The 16,881-nt window shown below is 33.7% G+C and overlaps 1 protein-coding gene across 1 annotated transcript; it reads right to left on the reverse strand.

Moving 5' to 3' along the window:
• Positions 1-13,900: 13,900 nt before the first annotated feature.
• On the reverse strand, positions 13,901-16,397 carry DNAlig1 (DNA ligase 1). Its single transcript, XM_075295629.1, has one exon. The coding sequence runs from the start codon at positions 16,302-16,304 to the stop codon at positions 13,995-13,997; it is 2,310 nt and encodes a 769-aa protein (XP_075151744.1). The 5' UTR covers positions 16,305-16,397; the 3' UTR covers positions 13,901-13,994.
• Between the last annotated feature and the right edge of the window lie 484 nt (positions 16,398-16,881).

The raw sequence follows: 16,881 nt of genomic DNA on the forward strand, positions 1-16,881 counted from the left end.
TTCCAAAGCTGGAATAGTTGCTGGCTTATTTCTGTAGACTTTAGACTTGACGTAGCCCCACAAAAAATAGTCTAAAGGCGTCAAATCGCATGATCTTGGTGGCCAACTTACCGGTCCATTTCTTGAGATGAATTGTTCTCCGAAGTTTTCCCTCAAAATGGCCATAGAATCGCGAGCTGTGTGGCATGTAGCGCCATCTTGTTAAAACCACATGTCAACCAAGTTCAGTTCTTCCATTTTTGGCAACAAAAAGTTTGTTAGCATCGAACGATAGCGATCGCCATTCACCGTAACGTTGCGTCCAACAGCATCTTTGAAAAAATACGGTCCAATGATTCCACCAGCGTACAAACCACACCAAACAGTGCATTTTTCGGGATGCATGGGCAGTTCTTGAACGGCTTCTGGTTGCTCTTCACTCCAAATGCGGCAATTTTGCTTATTTACGTAGCCATTCAACCAGAAATGAGCCTCATCGCTGAACAAAATTTGTCGATAAAAAAGCGGATTTTCTGCCAACTTTTCTAGGGCCCATTCACTGAAAATTCGACGTTGTGGCAGATCGTTCGTCTATTCATGATGAAATGTCAAAGCATACTGAGCATCTTTCTCTTTGACACCATGTCTGAAATCCCACGTGATCTGTCAAATACTAATGCATGAAAATCCTAACCTCAAAAGAATCACCCTTTATTAGCATAGACGAAGAAAGGTATAGACGTATTTTGACAATTCACAATGATTTTGTTTATTTGCAGTACGCAGTCATTTCACTCAATTGCACAATCAAGTGACTTAATTTCTTTTTGGAAAACGAGAATTGCCGTACAAATCAGTCAATTTGCATTAACAAAAGGTGTGGATGTACAGAATTTTATAAGCTTTTACAATATTAGATGTTTTATCAAAAGAACAAAGGAAAGAAAACAAATCAAAGACAAAATAAAAAATCACTCATTTGCAGACGAAAAAGTATCATCTACGGTGTGCATGCAAAACACAGCGCTATGAACTGATTTAAGACGTCTATAAATTTATTCGTCTATGATATTAGTTGCAAATGTTTTGAACAGTCGAAAACCCCTTATGTTTGACCTTAGAGGCCTCCTTTCTTAACTGATCTTACTCAAATTTAGCACAAGGTTACCTTCTGTAGTTTCAATTAAATCTGGAAATATCATCTAAATCGGTTCAGATTTAGATATAGCTCCATTTTGGCCATAAAACTCGTATTTATTAACGAATGCTACTCAAGTTTCAAATTTGTATGTACTATCCGATCGTATTTAGGGGTGGTTTAGGGTATGATATAGTCGGTCCCGCCCGACTTTCTGCTTTACTTACTTGTTATAACTCACAATGATTTTCTGTCTTAAACTCGATCTAAGTTTAGGGCACATCTTATTATTCCGCGCCAGATTTCCTATTCCGGCTTATTATCCTCCAAGGAATTATTGCGACTAATTAAATATGTAATATGAAACTTAATATTATTTAATAAAAACTTTATTTTTCATTATAGTAGCATTGAGCAGTGTTTCTACGTTGATATATGTATAATGCTTTACTCGACAACCAAATCCGTCTAAATGTTTCAATTATTTTAAGTTAAACGCGTTTGGATATGAAACATTTTGGCATATAGAAATTCCAGGCACCCACAAATGATGGATATACAACCGCCAACTGCAAAATATTAAAGAAATCCATTAAGTATTATTTATTAGTTGTTAGACTTGTTTTTATACCATAAACCACGTAGTGATTAGGTTATATAAACTTTGATCTACAAAAAAAAAAAACAGAAATATTGATTTAGACATCATAAATTATATACCGATATATCCGTCCTCTTGTCATATATGTGCTGTTCCAGTTGCAATTAACGGATTTTGATGAAATTTGGAGAAACGGATCAAATTTAGATATAGCCCTCATATATATGTATCGCCCGATTTCTACAAATGGGGTTTTATTGCGCTACTTTAGTATCACATTTAACACAAATTAATTTTTATAGTGCCCTTAATACTCAATCATCAATTTCATGGAAATCGGTTCAGATTTAGATATAGCTCCCATTTATATGTATTGCCCGATTTTCCCAAATTCGGTCATAATATCTTTATTTATAATCTTAAGACCCTAGCAGTGAAAAATAAATACTCTTATTTATGAACTGATCTTCCCCAAAGATGCCGCAATGTAATATTCTGGATTACAGTAGTTTACGCTTATAATCCCCACCCATAGTTGCATAACTTTTTTGGACAATACGATTTATACATACGATTAATACATTTAAATCAATGAGATACATTTTCAAGAAAGCAATTGTAATATATACCATGCCAACAATTTTTGAATTTGATGGCACTTCTGAGAATCCCCACCATGCCGAAAGCAGTTGAGTATGACATCGGAAACTCGTCGGAAAAACGCTATCACTATTGTGAAGTTGTACCACGCCAAGTTACTATATTTCCTTCGCATCTTCTTCTTGTATTATGCTCATGGTTTATTGGTTGTAGTACCTATATGTGTATTTGCAGAGAATTTATGTAGTATTGCAGTTCTGTAGAGACCCTTAATGTATTTGAAGATATGTATACATTTGGCTGATATTATGTTGATTTCTTCAAAGACAATAAACTCTAGGAAGATAGGAAATTGGCTACTGAGGAGATCAAACCATTTACCGTGTTAGTTTCATACTCGAACCAAACGCGTATATGACAAGTATTGACATGGCATTAAAATACAAATAAAAATAAATTAAGTGCACGAAATAAATTTCCATAAAGGGGAAAATGTAATTTTTTTGTTGTAGCCTAAAATTTAACATTGTTTCATTAAGAAAATTAAGTTTTTCATTTAAAAAATAAAAACGAAAAATAATTAAAAAAATTACAAACATGTATGGAACTAACATGGTAAATGCAACATTTGGTATGACGCAAGCCAATTTCCTATCTTCTTCAAGTTTATTGTCTTTGGATTTCTTGAAGAATTTGTTCTGCTGTTATGTATCATGTTGTTAGTATTGTTTGCAGTTTGTATTTGGGATTGGTTTGTGTTTGTGAAGTTACGGTACAATAGTTTTACGAAATCTTATTTTTTTTTGTTTTTTTCTCTATCCTTTTCTTGCAAATCAATTACTTGAGCATACAATTGGGAGAGTGCTTCGTTAATAGAAGTTGTTGTTTCTGAGAGTTGTTTGATTTCGTTGTTAAAAATCGTCAATTAGTGTTCACGTTCATTTGTTGCATTACGTTGTTGCAAAAAATTCAAATGAGTTTTGCATTGTTTTTTTCAAATCGATCATTCTGCATTTAAGTTCCTCCATTTCGTTTTAGTTGTTTATGGTAATGGTTTGTGTATTGCTATTGTTAAAGCTTCCCTAACCCTTTTTGCGTTTACATCTTCCTCTCTTTGTTGTTTTTGAGTGCTCTCCACTGATAAATCTTGGGTTTTGTGTGGTTTTCTTTGTATACATACGTTTGGTAGATGTTGTTGGGCGAGGTTTACACACTTTGCACTTCCACTCTTGTGTTTTTTTTGTTAAACTCATAGAGTACGAACTCTCGGAGAGTACCGTGCATTGAGAAAAATGAAATTTTCTCTCGCAGTTATGACAAGTGACACAATTGATTTGCTTTATGGGGGTATTGCAATTGCTGCATATATTTTTTACTGAATTCTGGCTTTCCATTGTTGTAAAACTTATCCTACAATACAAAAACGAAAAATAATATGTTCGTTATCCGTGTTGTTAACTAGCTTCCGTGCACTTCGGTGGCTAAAGCTGAACTGAAAAGCAAGAAAATTTAAAGCCCTGGTGCACTTTTTAACACAACTCATAAAATTACACCCTCTCATAGAAGAATAAATGAACTAAAATAAAGAACAAAATCATTGGCGCCAAATAATGACCATTTTAACCATACTGTAATTCATTCTTCTTAATTTTGGGAATCGTATGAAAATCGACAATGAAAACTACCATAGTATTTTTCATTAAAGAAATTTGCAAAATTCTTTCGTAGTCCTTTTGGATGAAAATTCTGTAATGAATTCATATATTGTTTTATTAATTTAAGATAAAAAAAACAAACCACCATGGTACACTGGTTAGCATGCCCACCTTAAACGTCAAACGGTTCTCGCAGTAATACTGGAACACGTCTGAGTGTTTGAAAAATTCTCTAAAAGTTTTATCGCTATGGGAAACGATGTACGGACTCAGCTATAAAAGGGAGATTCCTTGTCATTGAGCTAAACATGGAATCGGGAAGCACTCAGTGACAAGAGAGAAGTTCACTACTGTGATTGCACAATAGTCTAAGAGAGCCTGAAAAAATGGCCTGCCACAATACCTAACCTAACATATACCAGAACGTAGCAGAATTGTCAAAGTTCTCCTTAAATGTGAGTATTAAAAGCAGCATTTTGGAACATAGCAATTCATTCTTATGATTCTATTCGTTGCTGCCACGATACATTAGATAACAGATATAAGTCGGAAAAATCAAAACAAAAAATCTTATATGCGATTTTAAGTATACATATGGATATATGGATACACCGAAAAAAAAAGTTTACTATTGTTTATGAAAAATTAACTAACCCATAGTAAGAATGACCATGATTTGGCGCCAAAGATTTTTTTTCATCTATATAAGTTCATGATTTTCTTATAAATTAGTTCATGTATTGCATCGTATTGTAGTTCATTATTACTAACCCATAGTAAGAATGACCATGATTTGGCGCCAAAGATTTTTTTCATTTATATAAGCGCATGATTTTCTTATAAATTAGTTCATGTATTGCATCATATTGTAGTTCATTATTACTACGCTGTGGAAAGAATGTACTTACACTCATTCAAAATTTTCTTGCTATTCGGAAAAATGAAAATTTTTTTGGGAAACCTACTTTAAGAAATTGTTTTGAAATAAACTGTTTGTCAGTATAATTTTCAAAAATGTAGAGAGTTTGGGGAATCAAATGTACAACAAGGCTGTATACAACTAAGACATTTTTCCTACAATACAAGTAAATTTTCTATAACCACCAGTACTTTATTTCAAAAAATTACAGTAGTTTACCAAAAAAACAATTTCCGTACAAATCAGTCAATTTGCATTAACAAAAGGTGTGGATGTACAGAATTTTATAAGCTTTTACAATATTAGATGTTTTATCAAAAGAACAAAGGAAAGAAAACAAATCAAAGACAAAATAAAAAATCACTCATTTGCAGACGAAAAAGTGTCATCTACGGTGTGCATGCAAAACACAGCGCTATGAACTGATTTAAGACGTCTATAAATTTATTCGTCTATGATATTAGTTGCAAATGTTTTGAACAGTCGAAAACCCCTTATGTTTGACCTTAGAGGCCTCCTTTCTTAACTGATCTTACTCAAATTTAGCACAAGGTTACCTTCTGTAGTTTCAATTAAATCTGGAAATATCATCTAAATCGGTTCAGATTTAGATATAGCTCCATTTTGGCCATAAAACTCGTATTTATTAACGAATGCTACTCAAGTTTCAAATTTGTATGTACTATCCGATCGTATTTAGGGGTGGTTTAGGGTATGATATAGTCGGTCCCGCCCGACTTTCTGCTTTACTTACTTGTTATAACTCACAATGATTTTCTGTCTTAAACTCGATCTAAGTTTAGGGCACATCTTATTATTCCGCGCCAGATTTCCTATTCCGGCTTATTATCCTCCAAGGAATTATTGCGACTAATTAAATATGTAATATGAAACTTAATATTATTTAATAAAAACTTTATTTTTCATTATAGTAGCATTGAGCAGTGTTTCTACGTTGATATATGTATAATGCTTTACTCGACAACCAAATCCGTCTAAATGTTTCAATTATTTTAAGTTAAACGCGTTTGGATATGAAACATTTTGGCATATAGAAATTCCAGGCACCCACAAATGATGGATATACAACCGCCAACTGCAAAATATTAAAGAAATCCATTAAGTATTATTTATTAGTTGTTAGACTTGTTTTTATACCATAAACCACGTAGTGATTAGGTTATATAAACTTTGATCTACAAAAAAAAAAACAGAAATATTGATTTAGACATCATAAATTATATACCGATATATCCGTCCTCTTGTCATATATGTGCTGTTCCAGTTGCAATTAACGGATTTTGATGAAATTTGGAGAAACGGATCAAATTTAGATATAGCCCTCATATATATGTATCGCCCGATTTCTACAAATGGGGTTTTATTGCGCTACTTTAGTATCACATTTAACACAAATTAATTTTTATAGTGCCCTTAATACTCAATCATCAATTTCATGGAAATCGGTTCAGATTTAGATATAGCTCCCATTTATATGTATTGCCCGATTTTCCCAAATTCGGTCATAATATCTTTATTTATAATCTTAAGACCCTAGCAGTGAAAAATAAATACCCTTATTTATGAACTGATCTTCCCCAAAGATGCCGCAATGTAATATTCTGGATTACAGTAGTTTACGCTTATAATCCCCACCCATAGTTGCATAACTTTTTTGGACAATACGATTTATACATACGATTAATACATTTAAATCAATGAGATACATTTTCAAGAAAGCAATTGTAATATATACCATGCCAACAATTTTTGAATTTGATGGCACTTCTGAGAATCCCCACCATGCCGAAAGCAGTTGAGTATGACATCGGAAACTCGTCGGAAAAACGCTATCACTATTGTGAAGTTGTACCACGCCAAGTTACTATATTTCCTTCGCATCTTCTTCTTGTATTATGCTCATGGTTTATTGGTTGTAGTACCTATATGTGTATTTGCAGAGAATTTATGTAGTATTGCAGTTCTGTAGAGACCCTTAATGTATTTGAAGATATGTATACATTTGGCTGATATTATGTTGATTTCTTCAAAGACAATAAACTCTAGGAAGATAGGAAATTGGCTACTGAGGAGATCAAACCATTTACCGTGTTAGTTTCATACTCGAACCAAACGCGTATATGACAAGTATTGACATGGCATTAAAATACAAATAAAAATAAATTAAGTGCACGAAATAAATTTCCATAAAGGGGAAAATGTAATTTTTTTGTTGTAGCCTAAAATTTAACATTGTTTCATTAAGAAAATTAAGTTTTTCATTTAAAAAATAAAAACGAAAAATAATTAAAAAAATTACAAACATGTATGGAACTAACATGGTAAATGCAACATTTGGTATGACGCAAGCCAATTTCCTATCTTCTTCAAGTTTATTGTCTTTGGATTTCTTGAAGAATTTGTTCTGCTGTTATGTATCATGTTGTTAGTATTGTTTGCAGTTTGTATTTGGGATTGGTTTGTGTTTGTGAAGTTACGGTACAATAGTTTTACGAAATCTTATTTTTTTTTGTTTTTTTCTCTATCCTTTTCTTGCAAATCAATTACTTGAGCATACAATTGGGAGAGTGCTTCGTTAATAGAAGTTGTTGTTTCTGAGAGTTGTTTGATTTCGTTGTTAAAAATCGTCAATTAGTGTTCACGTTCATTTGTTGCATTACGTTGTTGCAAAAAATTCAAATGAGTTTTGCATTGTTTTTTTCAAATCGATCATTCTGCATTTAAGTTCCTCCATTTCGTTTTAGTTGTTTATGGTAATGGTTTGTGTATTGCTATTGTTAAAGCTTCCCTAACCCTTTTTGCGTTTACATCTTCCTCTCTTTGTTGTTTTTGAGTGCTCTCCACTGATAAATCTTGGGTTTTGTGTGGTTTTCTTTGTATACATACGTTTGGTAGATGTTGTTGGGCGAGGTTTACACACTTTGCACTTCCACTCTTGTGTTTTTTTTGTTAAACTCATAGAGTACGAACTCTCGGAGAGTACCGTGCATTGAGAAAAATGAAATTTTCTCTCGCAGTTATGACAAGTGACACAATTGATTTGCTTTATGGGGGTATTGCAATTGCTGCATATATTTTTTACTGAATTCTGGCTTTCCATTGTTGTAAAACTTATCCTACAATACAAAAACGAAAAATAATATGTTCGTTATCCGTGTTGTTAACTAGCTTCCGTGCACTTCGGTGGCTAAAGCTGAACTGAAAAGCAAGAAAATTTAAAGCCCTGGTGCACTTTTTAACACAACTCATAAAATTACACCCTCTCATAGAAGAATAAATGAACTAAAATAAAGAACAAAATCATTGGCGCCAAATAATGACCATTTTAACCATACTGTAATTCATTCTTCTTAATTTTGGGAATCGTATGAAAATCGACAATGAAAACTACCATAGTATTTTTCATTAAAGAAATTTGCAAAATTCTTTCGTAGTCCTTTTGGATGAAAATTCTGTAATGAATTCATATATTGTTTTATTAATTTAAGATAAAAAAACAAACCACCATGGTACACTGGTTAGCATGCCCACCTTAAACGTCAAACGGTTCTCGCAGTAATACTGGAACACGTCTGAGTGTTTGAAAAATTCTCTAAAAGTTTTATCGCTATGGGAAACGATGTACGGACTCAGCTATAAAAGGGAGATTCCTTGTCATTGAGCTAAACATGGAATCGGGAAGCACTCAGTGACAAGAGAGAAGTTCACTACTGTGATTGCACAATAGTCTAAGAGAGCCTGAAAAAATGGCCTGCCACAATACCTAACCTAACATATACCAGAACGTAGCAGAATTGTCAAAGTTCTCCTTAAATGTGAGTATTAAAAGCAGCATTTTGGAACATAGCAATTCATTCTTATGATTCTATTCGTTGCTGCCACGATACATTAGATAACAGATATAAGTCGGAAAAATCAAAACAAAAAATCTTATATGCGATTTTAAGTATACATATGGATATATGGATACACCGAAAAAAAAAGTTTACTATTGTTTATGAAAAATTAACTAACCCATAGTAAGAATGACCATGATTTGGCGCCAAAGATTTTTTTTCATCTATATAAGTTCATGATTTTCTTATAAATTAGTTCATGTATTGCATCGTATTGTAGTTCATTATTACTAACCCATAGTAAGAATGACCATGATTTGGCGCCAAAGATTTTTTTCATTTATATAAGCGCATGATTTTCTTATAAATTAGTTCATGTATTGCATCATATTGTAGTTCATTATTACTACGCTGTGGAAAGAATGTACTTACACTCATTCAAAATTTTCTTGCTATTCGGAAAAATGAAAATTTTTTTGGGAAACCTACTTTAAGAAATTGTTTTGAAATAAACTGTTTGTCAGTATAATTTTCAAAAATGTAGAGAGTTTGGGGAATCAAATGTACAACAAGGCTGTATACAACTAAGACATTTTTCCTACAATACAAGTAAATTTTCTATAACCACCAGTACTTTATTTCAAAAAATTACAGTAGTTTACCAAAAAAACAATTTCTCTCCATGGTCGTATGGATGATACTCTAACGTAAGCAATAAGACCAACTAGAAGAAAAACAACCGAAAATTGACAAAGTTATAAGTAATTGAGTGAACAAATCCGATGTCAAATCATCCAAATATGAGCAACTAACCCACACAAAAATGCCTCTCGGCCACAGAGAAATGCATTTTGTTGTGGGTGAGTGGCTCATATTTGTATGATTTGACATCATTCAATTGCTTATAACTTTGTCATTTTTCGGTCGTTTTTCTTCTAGTAGGTCTTACTAGTTACGTTAGAGTAAGTATACGACCATGAAGAGAATCGCGACGTTCTTTTTCAATGGTTTATACTTTTCTGTCGGAAAAGGTCTATTGTAAAATAAGATTTTGTTTTAATTTGGTTTTTTCGCATAGATATTTTTTGAACCACTTAACTTATTACATATCCAATTATACACGATTATTCGTCATCTTAAAACTTTTAATTTAAGTACCAACAACGATATAATCGGACATTTCTAACTGTAGATATAATTTGTTTAGTGAGAAAAGAGCGAAAAACTAAAAATAACGGGATATCTCAAACACAGCAGATCAAAATACATAAGAAAAGTCGACTCTCATCAAGTGTACATTTTCAGTGTAAACTAGTGTTATTATTATATCACACAAAACTATGGCTTATGATATACAATAAAGGAAATATTTTTATTCGTAAGTTTAATGCAGTTAGTTGTCGGTAGTTAGTAATTCAAAAGAGTAATATTCTATGTTAGTAAGACTAAATTTATTAATTTCAATTTCCATGTTTTCTATCTATATGAAATATATATGGCCTAAGTTTCTATATTCATTGTATTTTTATCCAATTTCTTCGATTTGGCTAGTATTTGTTGTTTGTATTTGCTTTATACGCATCTGAAATTACAAAGTTATACAAAATATAAAAAATATCAAATTCTATCGTACATTTATTTTTAACTTACGGTTAGCATTAAACATTAAGCAAATTCAAAAAAATACCATTAGAAGGCCTGTCTACCTGTAAATGAAAATAATTATTTTTAATAATGTTACGTTGTTATATTGAGGCGTGTTTAATAACCCGTTAATAAAACACAGTTCTTTTCAAATAACGACAATCTACAATTTATTTTCTTAACTGATAGGTTTCACTTATTTGCTCTACGATGTGTACTGTATAACTTTTAGCTCACGACTGACTTCACAGCTCCCTGTGTCAGCTCTTTTATTTAGTACTGTATAACGATATCGAAAATTCTCGGTAGTCTGGCCTACAACATTCTAGACTATTCTACTACCTGGTAGATGTCGCACGGGCGACAGCGCACATATTTATCGGCCTATGCTCATTGTCTTGACTACAATCAACTGGAACATTCTACTTTATGGCAGATGTCGCAGAATTCGAAGCCTTTTCGCACTTTTGTCTGTTTTTTTTTTTAGAAAAGAACCTAAAAAGTACATTTTTCGGGTAAAATGCCAAAAAAGTGCGCATTTTTTACAAGAAAAGAAAACGCCATAAGATTACGATAAAAAATTCTCGATATCGAATGCCATGATTAGCTCCCTGAAAACAACAGTAGGGCTGTTTTCCTTTAGGATACTGGATACACTAAACCGTGAAGGACTAAAAGAAAACAGAGTACTCGTTTATCCAGGACATCCCCAAAAATATGCAACACTGTCATCAGCTGTTTAAAAACAATCACAGAAAAGAAGTGAAATCTTGCATTTTTAATGTATGAAATGCTCAAATTAGTAATAAATATTTACTGCTGCGATTATTTATGACACTGTACCACTTTGAATTTCTTGTTTTTCGATAAATTAGTCACAATAAAGTACTATTGTGAATCGAAGAAGCGTCACTTTATAAAAATACAATCTGGCAACATCGACGCGACTTGCACTGATGAGATGTTCTGGATAGAACACCAGTGCAACGGTGTTCTGGATAGCTCATACAAATGTTGCATCCAGTGCTAAAAGAAAACAGCCATAGTGGTGAACTTTTCTCTTATCAATGAGTGCTTCCCAATTCCAAGTTTAGCTCAATAACAAGAGATCTTTTTATAGTCGAATCCGAACGACGCACAGTGGTGCAAAATCGCAAAAAATGGAGATTAATTAAACTACTTATCCGATTTTAAAAATTCTTTCACTATTATAATGCTACGTTATCACTGAGTAACATACGCTGCACATCTTTTGGAAAAGTGGGCGGTGCCACTCCCAATATTAAAAATAGCTCTAGCGGCCATAGTAATGGACCGATTGTCATGAAACTTTCCCAATGTTGTACTGTTGATCTGGTAATAGTCCTTGGCTATACTTGGTTATGATTGGGCGTGGCACCTCCCAATCATAACCATTGTTGTCCTGCTAATAGTCCTTGGCTATACTTGGTTAGGATTGGGCGTGGCACCGCCTATTCAAACTTGGAACGGATATATCTCATGAACATGAAGGTATGAATATGCGATTTTGTATATATATGTTGATCGTACAGAATGAATTACATCCAAAGTGGAATAGGGCGGCGCCGCGCCCCTTTTTTAAAAAATGTTCTGGCTCAGTCAGATTTTTTTTAAATCAATAAAATGTTCACGTAGTAATCAATTTATTTTTATTATAATAACGTTGACGAAAGGGGGATTGTTGTATCATATATGTAACTAAATATGGGACCCAAAGCAGATATTCAAATTGTTATAAAAATAGGTTGTTCCTTCATATCTACAAAGTAGGAAAAAAGTTTATACATAAGTTTTTATATACATCGTTTTATATTATAAGACATGTGTTTCTGACCTGCTATTTTAAAATATATGCCGAAAGTCATCAAACTCCAATGCATTGTACTCCATATAATCATCGTCGTCATCTGTTTCATGATTTGTGCCTTCTGGTATCACGTCCGTGAAAACTTAACTTCCACTGGTTTTGGAAGTTGGTGGATTTTTTTTTGCAATTTTGATTTACCAGATAGGATTGGATCTGAACTAAGTAGGAACCTATTTAATATGTCTCGATTGCAATCCTCTCGACTACAATGTTTTCTGTAGTTCTTAAAATCTTTGTTTCGGACTTCCTGGGTAACCCAATTACAAGTTTTAAATCACTTTCAACACGTTTGACGTTTTCACATTTCAATACACAACGCATAACACACAATAACAAATACTCATATCATTGCTAACGATATACCAAAAAAAATATAACAAAGAAAACGAAGAAAAAGCTAACAAAAGACAAGAACTTGTGTTTTTTGCTTGAGTGACTATTTTCACAGTTAATTTAATAAAAAAAATTTCGCGCAAAAACGCGCAACATTTTATTACTTAATATGAAAGCCTAGGAAGTGTAGTTTATTAAAACATTAATGTTCTAACGCCAAGTGACCCCATTAATATTTAAATATCCAAAATAGCCAAAATTTAGAGACATTTTAAAATATTTTTTTAAATATTTATAAAAATTTTTTGTTTACACAATTTTTTTAGAACAACGCTAAAATATCTGAGGTTGAAGATTCCACAGTGAAATTATCACTTTTGACTTTCGAAAAACTATATATTAAGCTCCGAAATATAACAAATTTCAAAAAAACACCACTTTGCGCGAATAGCTCAAAAATTACTTAACTTTAACACATTGCAGCTTGACAAGTATACAACATATGACTTGGAAATTTTCAGTAGTGATGTAGAATTTTATATACTTTAATCGAATAACAAAAAAACAAAATTTCATTTTTCAATTAATCTCCATTTTTTGCGATTTTGCCCCACTGTGCGACGTTTCGCATTGGGGTGGAATCACTTTGAGAAGCTTTGAAACCTCAGATGTCTCTGAATTACTAAGACATTTTGGAGCTTGGTCGAAACTGAAATTGAACCAGGACCCTTCGTATGCAAGACGGGCATGCTAATCATTGTATCACGATGGCTCTCGCAGAGATAGCAAACATTGTCTCTTATTTTTCAGATCCGAATACATTAAAAGTTTTATTTTGGCTAAAACAAAAAAACTAAATTAAAAAAGACAATTTACAAAGAATAACATAGACCTTGCTTTTGCCCTAACTTTGGGAAGTAATATAGACGAAAAATGATTATGGTTCGTCGTAACATTTCAAAATCTACGTATTTTACGAATTTCTCGCTAGACCATTAAGTACAACGATATAACAGCAGACCCCGACAGCTGTTTTTATCAGATTTTTTTCGTTAAGGGTATATTAGATAAAATTGGACCAAGTTAAACTTTACAACTTTGCTCATTTATGTTGTTATTTACTTACAGAAGGCGAATTTAAAGCACCGAAATGTGAAATACGATTTCTTGGTAAATCTATAATTTGTTCGTACGAATAAAATCTAGTATTTCTCGGGTAAGTTATGCGTTTCATATACAAGAACTATCCAATAGTTCTTCTTGAAATGTAAATGAAACAAAATATATAAAGTTGGTTTCAAATTATTTTACTTGAATATTAAAAAAAAAACTCGATCAATACTATTTTCTTACAAGCGATCATTACTAATCCTTTATTACTCAGTAGAAGTCATCCTCAACAAGATTTTGACGGCTCGCCTGATTTTTAATTTGATCTTGAGAATTATACATGTATGCCACTTCCCGAGCTGTTGTTGCCATCTCAGGTGTTTTATCTTCTCGAATTTTTACAAAGCGGGGAAAACGTAAGGAAATACCTTTTTCGGGATCGATAATACCTATTGCAGCCTTATGGATAGGACTTATCGAGAGATCGGCACACTTAACTTCCCACACTTGCACGGGCTCAAACCAGTTATCGGGTTCTAAGGAACTATCGCAAGCAATATATGTTTTTTTTTGTGGCTCTACATGATTTTTGAAGAATTCGGCGTGTGTTTGCAGATCTTCATCTGAGAAACCGGTACCAATTTTACAAATACTCTGGTATTCTTCATTTTCGTCATCGTAACATGCCAATAGAAAGCCTCCATAACTACCAGTACGTTTGCCTTTACCCCGATAGCCTCCAATTACAACCAAGTCAAGCGAATCGCCGCACCCAGCAAGATAATCTTTCTTAAGTTTTAACCAATTTCGCGATCTTCTGGCGATTTCGTAAGTTGCGTCTTTGTTGAGCGTTTTTACCATAAGTCCTTCACAATTGCCTTTTATAGACTCCTCCAAAAATTGTTGCACTTCGTCAACGTCACTGGTGTCAGTGGAAAGAGCGAAATGCCAAATACCTTCAATTTCATTGAAATTTTCTTTCATCAGTTTTCTTCGATCAGCAAAGGGTTTGGTGACCAATGGTTCGCCATTCAAATACAGCAAATCAAAAGCATATACACAAACTTGGACCTTGATTTCTTGAATGTCAACATTTTTACGTTTGCGTGTAGTTAAGACCTGAAAAGGGAGTATCATTTGTTGTTCGACATCCCAAGCCACAATTTCACTGTCGATTATGTACGATTTCACTCCAGACTTAGAAAACTCTCCTACACGACGAATTAGATCAGGATACTTATCGGTGTTGTTTTCCTGATTCCTAGAAAATATGGATATAGTTCCATTATCATCGCAATGTATTTGAGCCCTCTCGCCATCGTATTTGAATTCGCAGGTAATTGTTAGACCATCGAAACGCTCTAGAACCTCAGAAACGCCTTTTGTAGGCTGAGCCAACATAGGTTTGATGGGCACACCCGGCAACATCGGACAAAGTTCTTCAACTTTTTCAATACCATGCTTTAACACAGTAGGTATAATTTTATCGTAGTTTGGACATTGGCAATAAGTTGTTTTTAAAATCAATGTAACATCCTCGATCTTACTCCTTAATGTTTCGTCGCTCATTTTTTTTAAATTGTCCTTGTGTTTTGTTTTGACAAGTGCAGTGGCGACTGCACTTATCAAACTTTGTTCTGCTATGCCTATGCGTAATTTACCAAGCAGCGATCTTATGAAATATCTCGCTTCCGAACCACGACAAGCAACAAAAATGTCTTTGATTGGAGTGATTTTATTTTTGCCGGGGGTTTTGGCAATATCTTTAAGTTTTTTGTAAACTCCGGATATAGTTAAGGAGGCAGGTTTAAACATCATTCTCTGGGCCATTCTCGACTGTTCAGCTACAATTCCTAAATCACCGGTTGCATGTGTCTGGGACTTGATAAAATCAAGTTTACGTCCAGTAGAATCACAAATGATCTTCATCAGTGTCGTCTCCGCAACACCAAGTTCTAAGCCTTCATAAGCTGGGGCCAATTGATTTATTGAGAGGTAAATGCATGGCAACAAATCGTCGGGGTTCGTCACAATAACAGAACTGAAAAAGTTGCCAAGAATATCAACCATTTTTAAACGGCCTCGCGTTTCTTCGATTAGTTGAAACGTGCGTGTTAACGCTAAATAAGGAATTTTTTCACCGATATTCCAGACGGCATCACTGACGGGATGGTAGTATCCCTTCCCAGGATTGTAGTCTGTGATTATTGTGTCAGCTTTGATATCATTCAATTGCAAACTCATTGTCTTCATGCTTGGCTTTTGTAGATCAGTGTAGGTAGTTTCCCTCACTTTCACATCCTCGCTATTTGTTTCCATTTTTTTGTCTTCTTGCTCCACTCTGTTACTTCGCATTTTCTGTTTAGAAGTATTTTCGTTATCCATTTTCATAATTTTTGCAGCAATACTGTCGACTGGCAAAGGACACGCTTCTGGATCAGATTTTCTTTTTGACGTAGCCGAACTTTCGCGGGCAACTTTTCCATCTTCACTAATGCTCTCTTTTGATTGAGTTTCTACACTTTTTCCTAAGTTGTCCTTGGGTTTGAAAAAAGAGGTTATATTTCTTTGTGTAGCCATGTCTACTTGAAATTTTATAATATTGACACAATATATATGTTTTTATCCCTTGACTCAATAATTTGCAGAAACCATAGAACAGAGTTGCCATTTCCTATTAAAAAAATCACAAAATTCCTACACACTTGGGTGAAACCCGAGTTCGGTTACTTTCACTAACCGGTGTCAGAAACACAGGATGGCACGGAGCTTAAAAAAATATTAAAAAAAGAACATCCTATAAACACAGGACGAGCGTTTTTCAAGTGCAGCGCCTTTTAAGTTTGGGTGTGAACCAGAGAACGGCTGCGATCTACCACAACCGACCAGTGTATTTAGTAAACACCAACATTTGCAATCTTAAAACACCAAGTGGTAAAACAAATTTCAACCACCAATATCCAATGCAACCGACGACTGTCGGTGTTTGTTAGTATGAGTGTTGGTCTCTCCAAAACACCGTAGTAAAGCAATCACACAAATTGGTTACCCATATCTCAGCAGTTTGGTATTCTCTTATTTGGTACTCTCTCAATTCTCTTGAGCTAATGCCAACTGCTAGTAATTTTTGTTGTTGAGTGCAATCACACTTAAGTGC

The sequence above is a fragment of the Haematobia irritans genome, chromosome 2 (genome assembly GCF_050003625.1).
Source record: "Haematobia irritans isolate KBUSLIRL chromosome 2, ASM5000362v1, whole genome shotgun sequence".
Lineage (NCBI taxonomy): Eukaryota > Metazoa > Arthropoda > Insecta > Diptera > Muscidae > Haematobia > Haematobia irritans.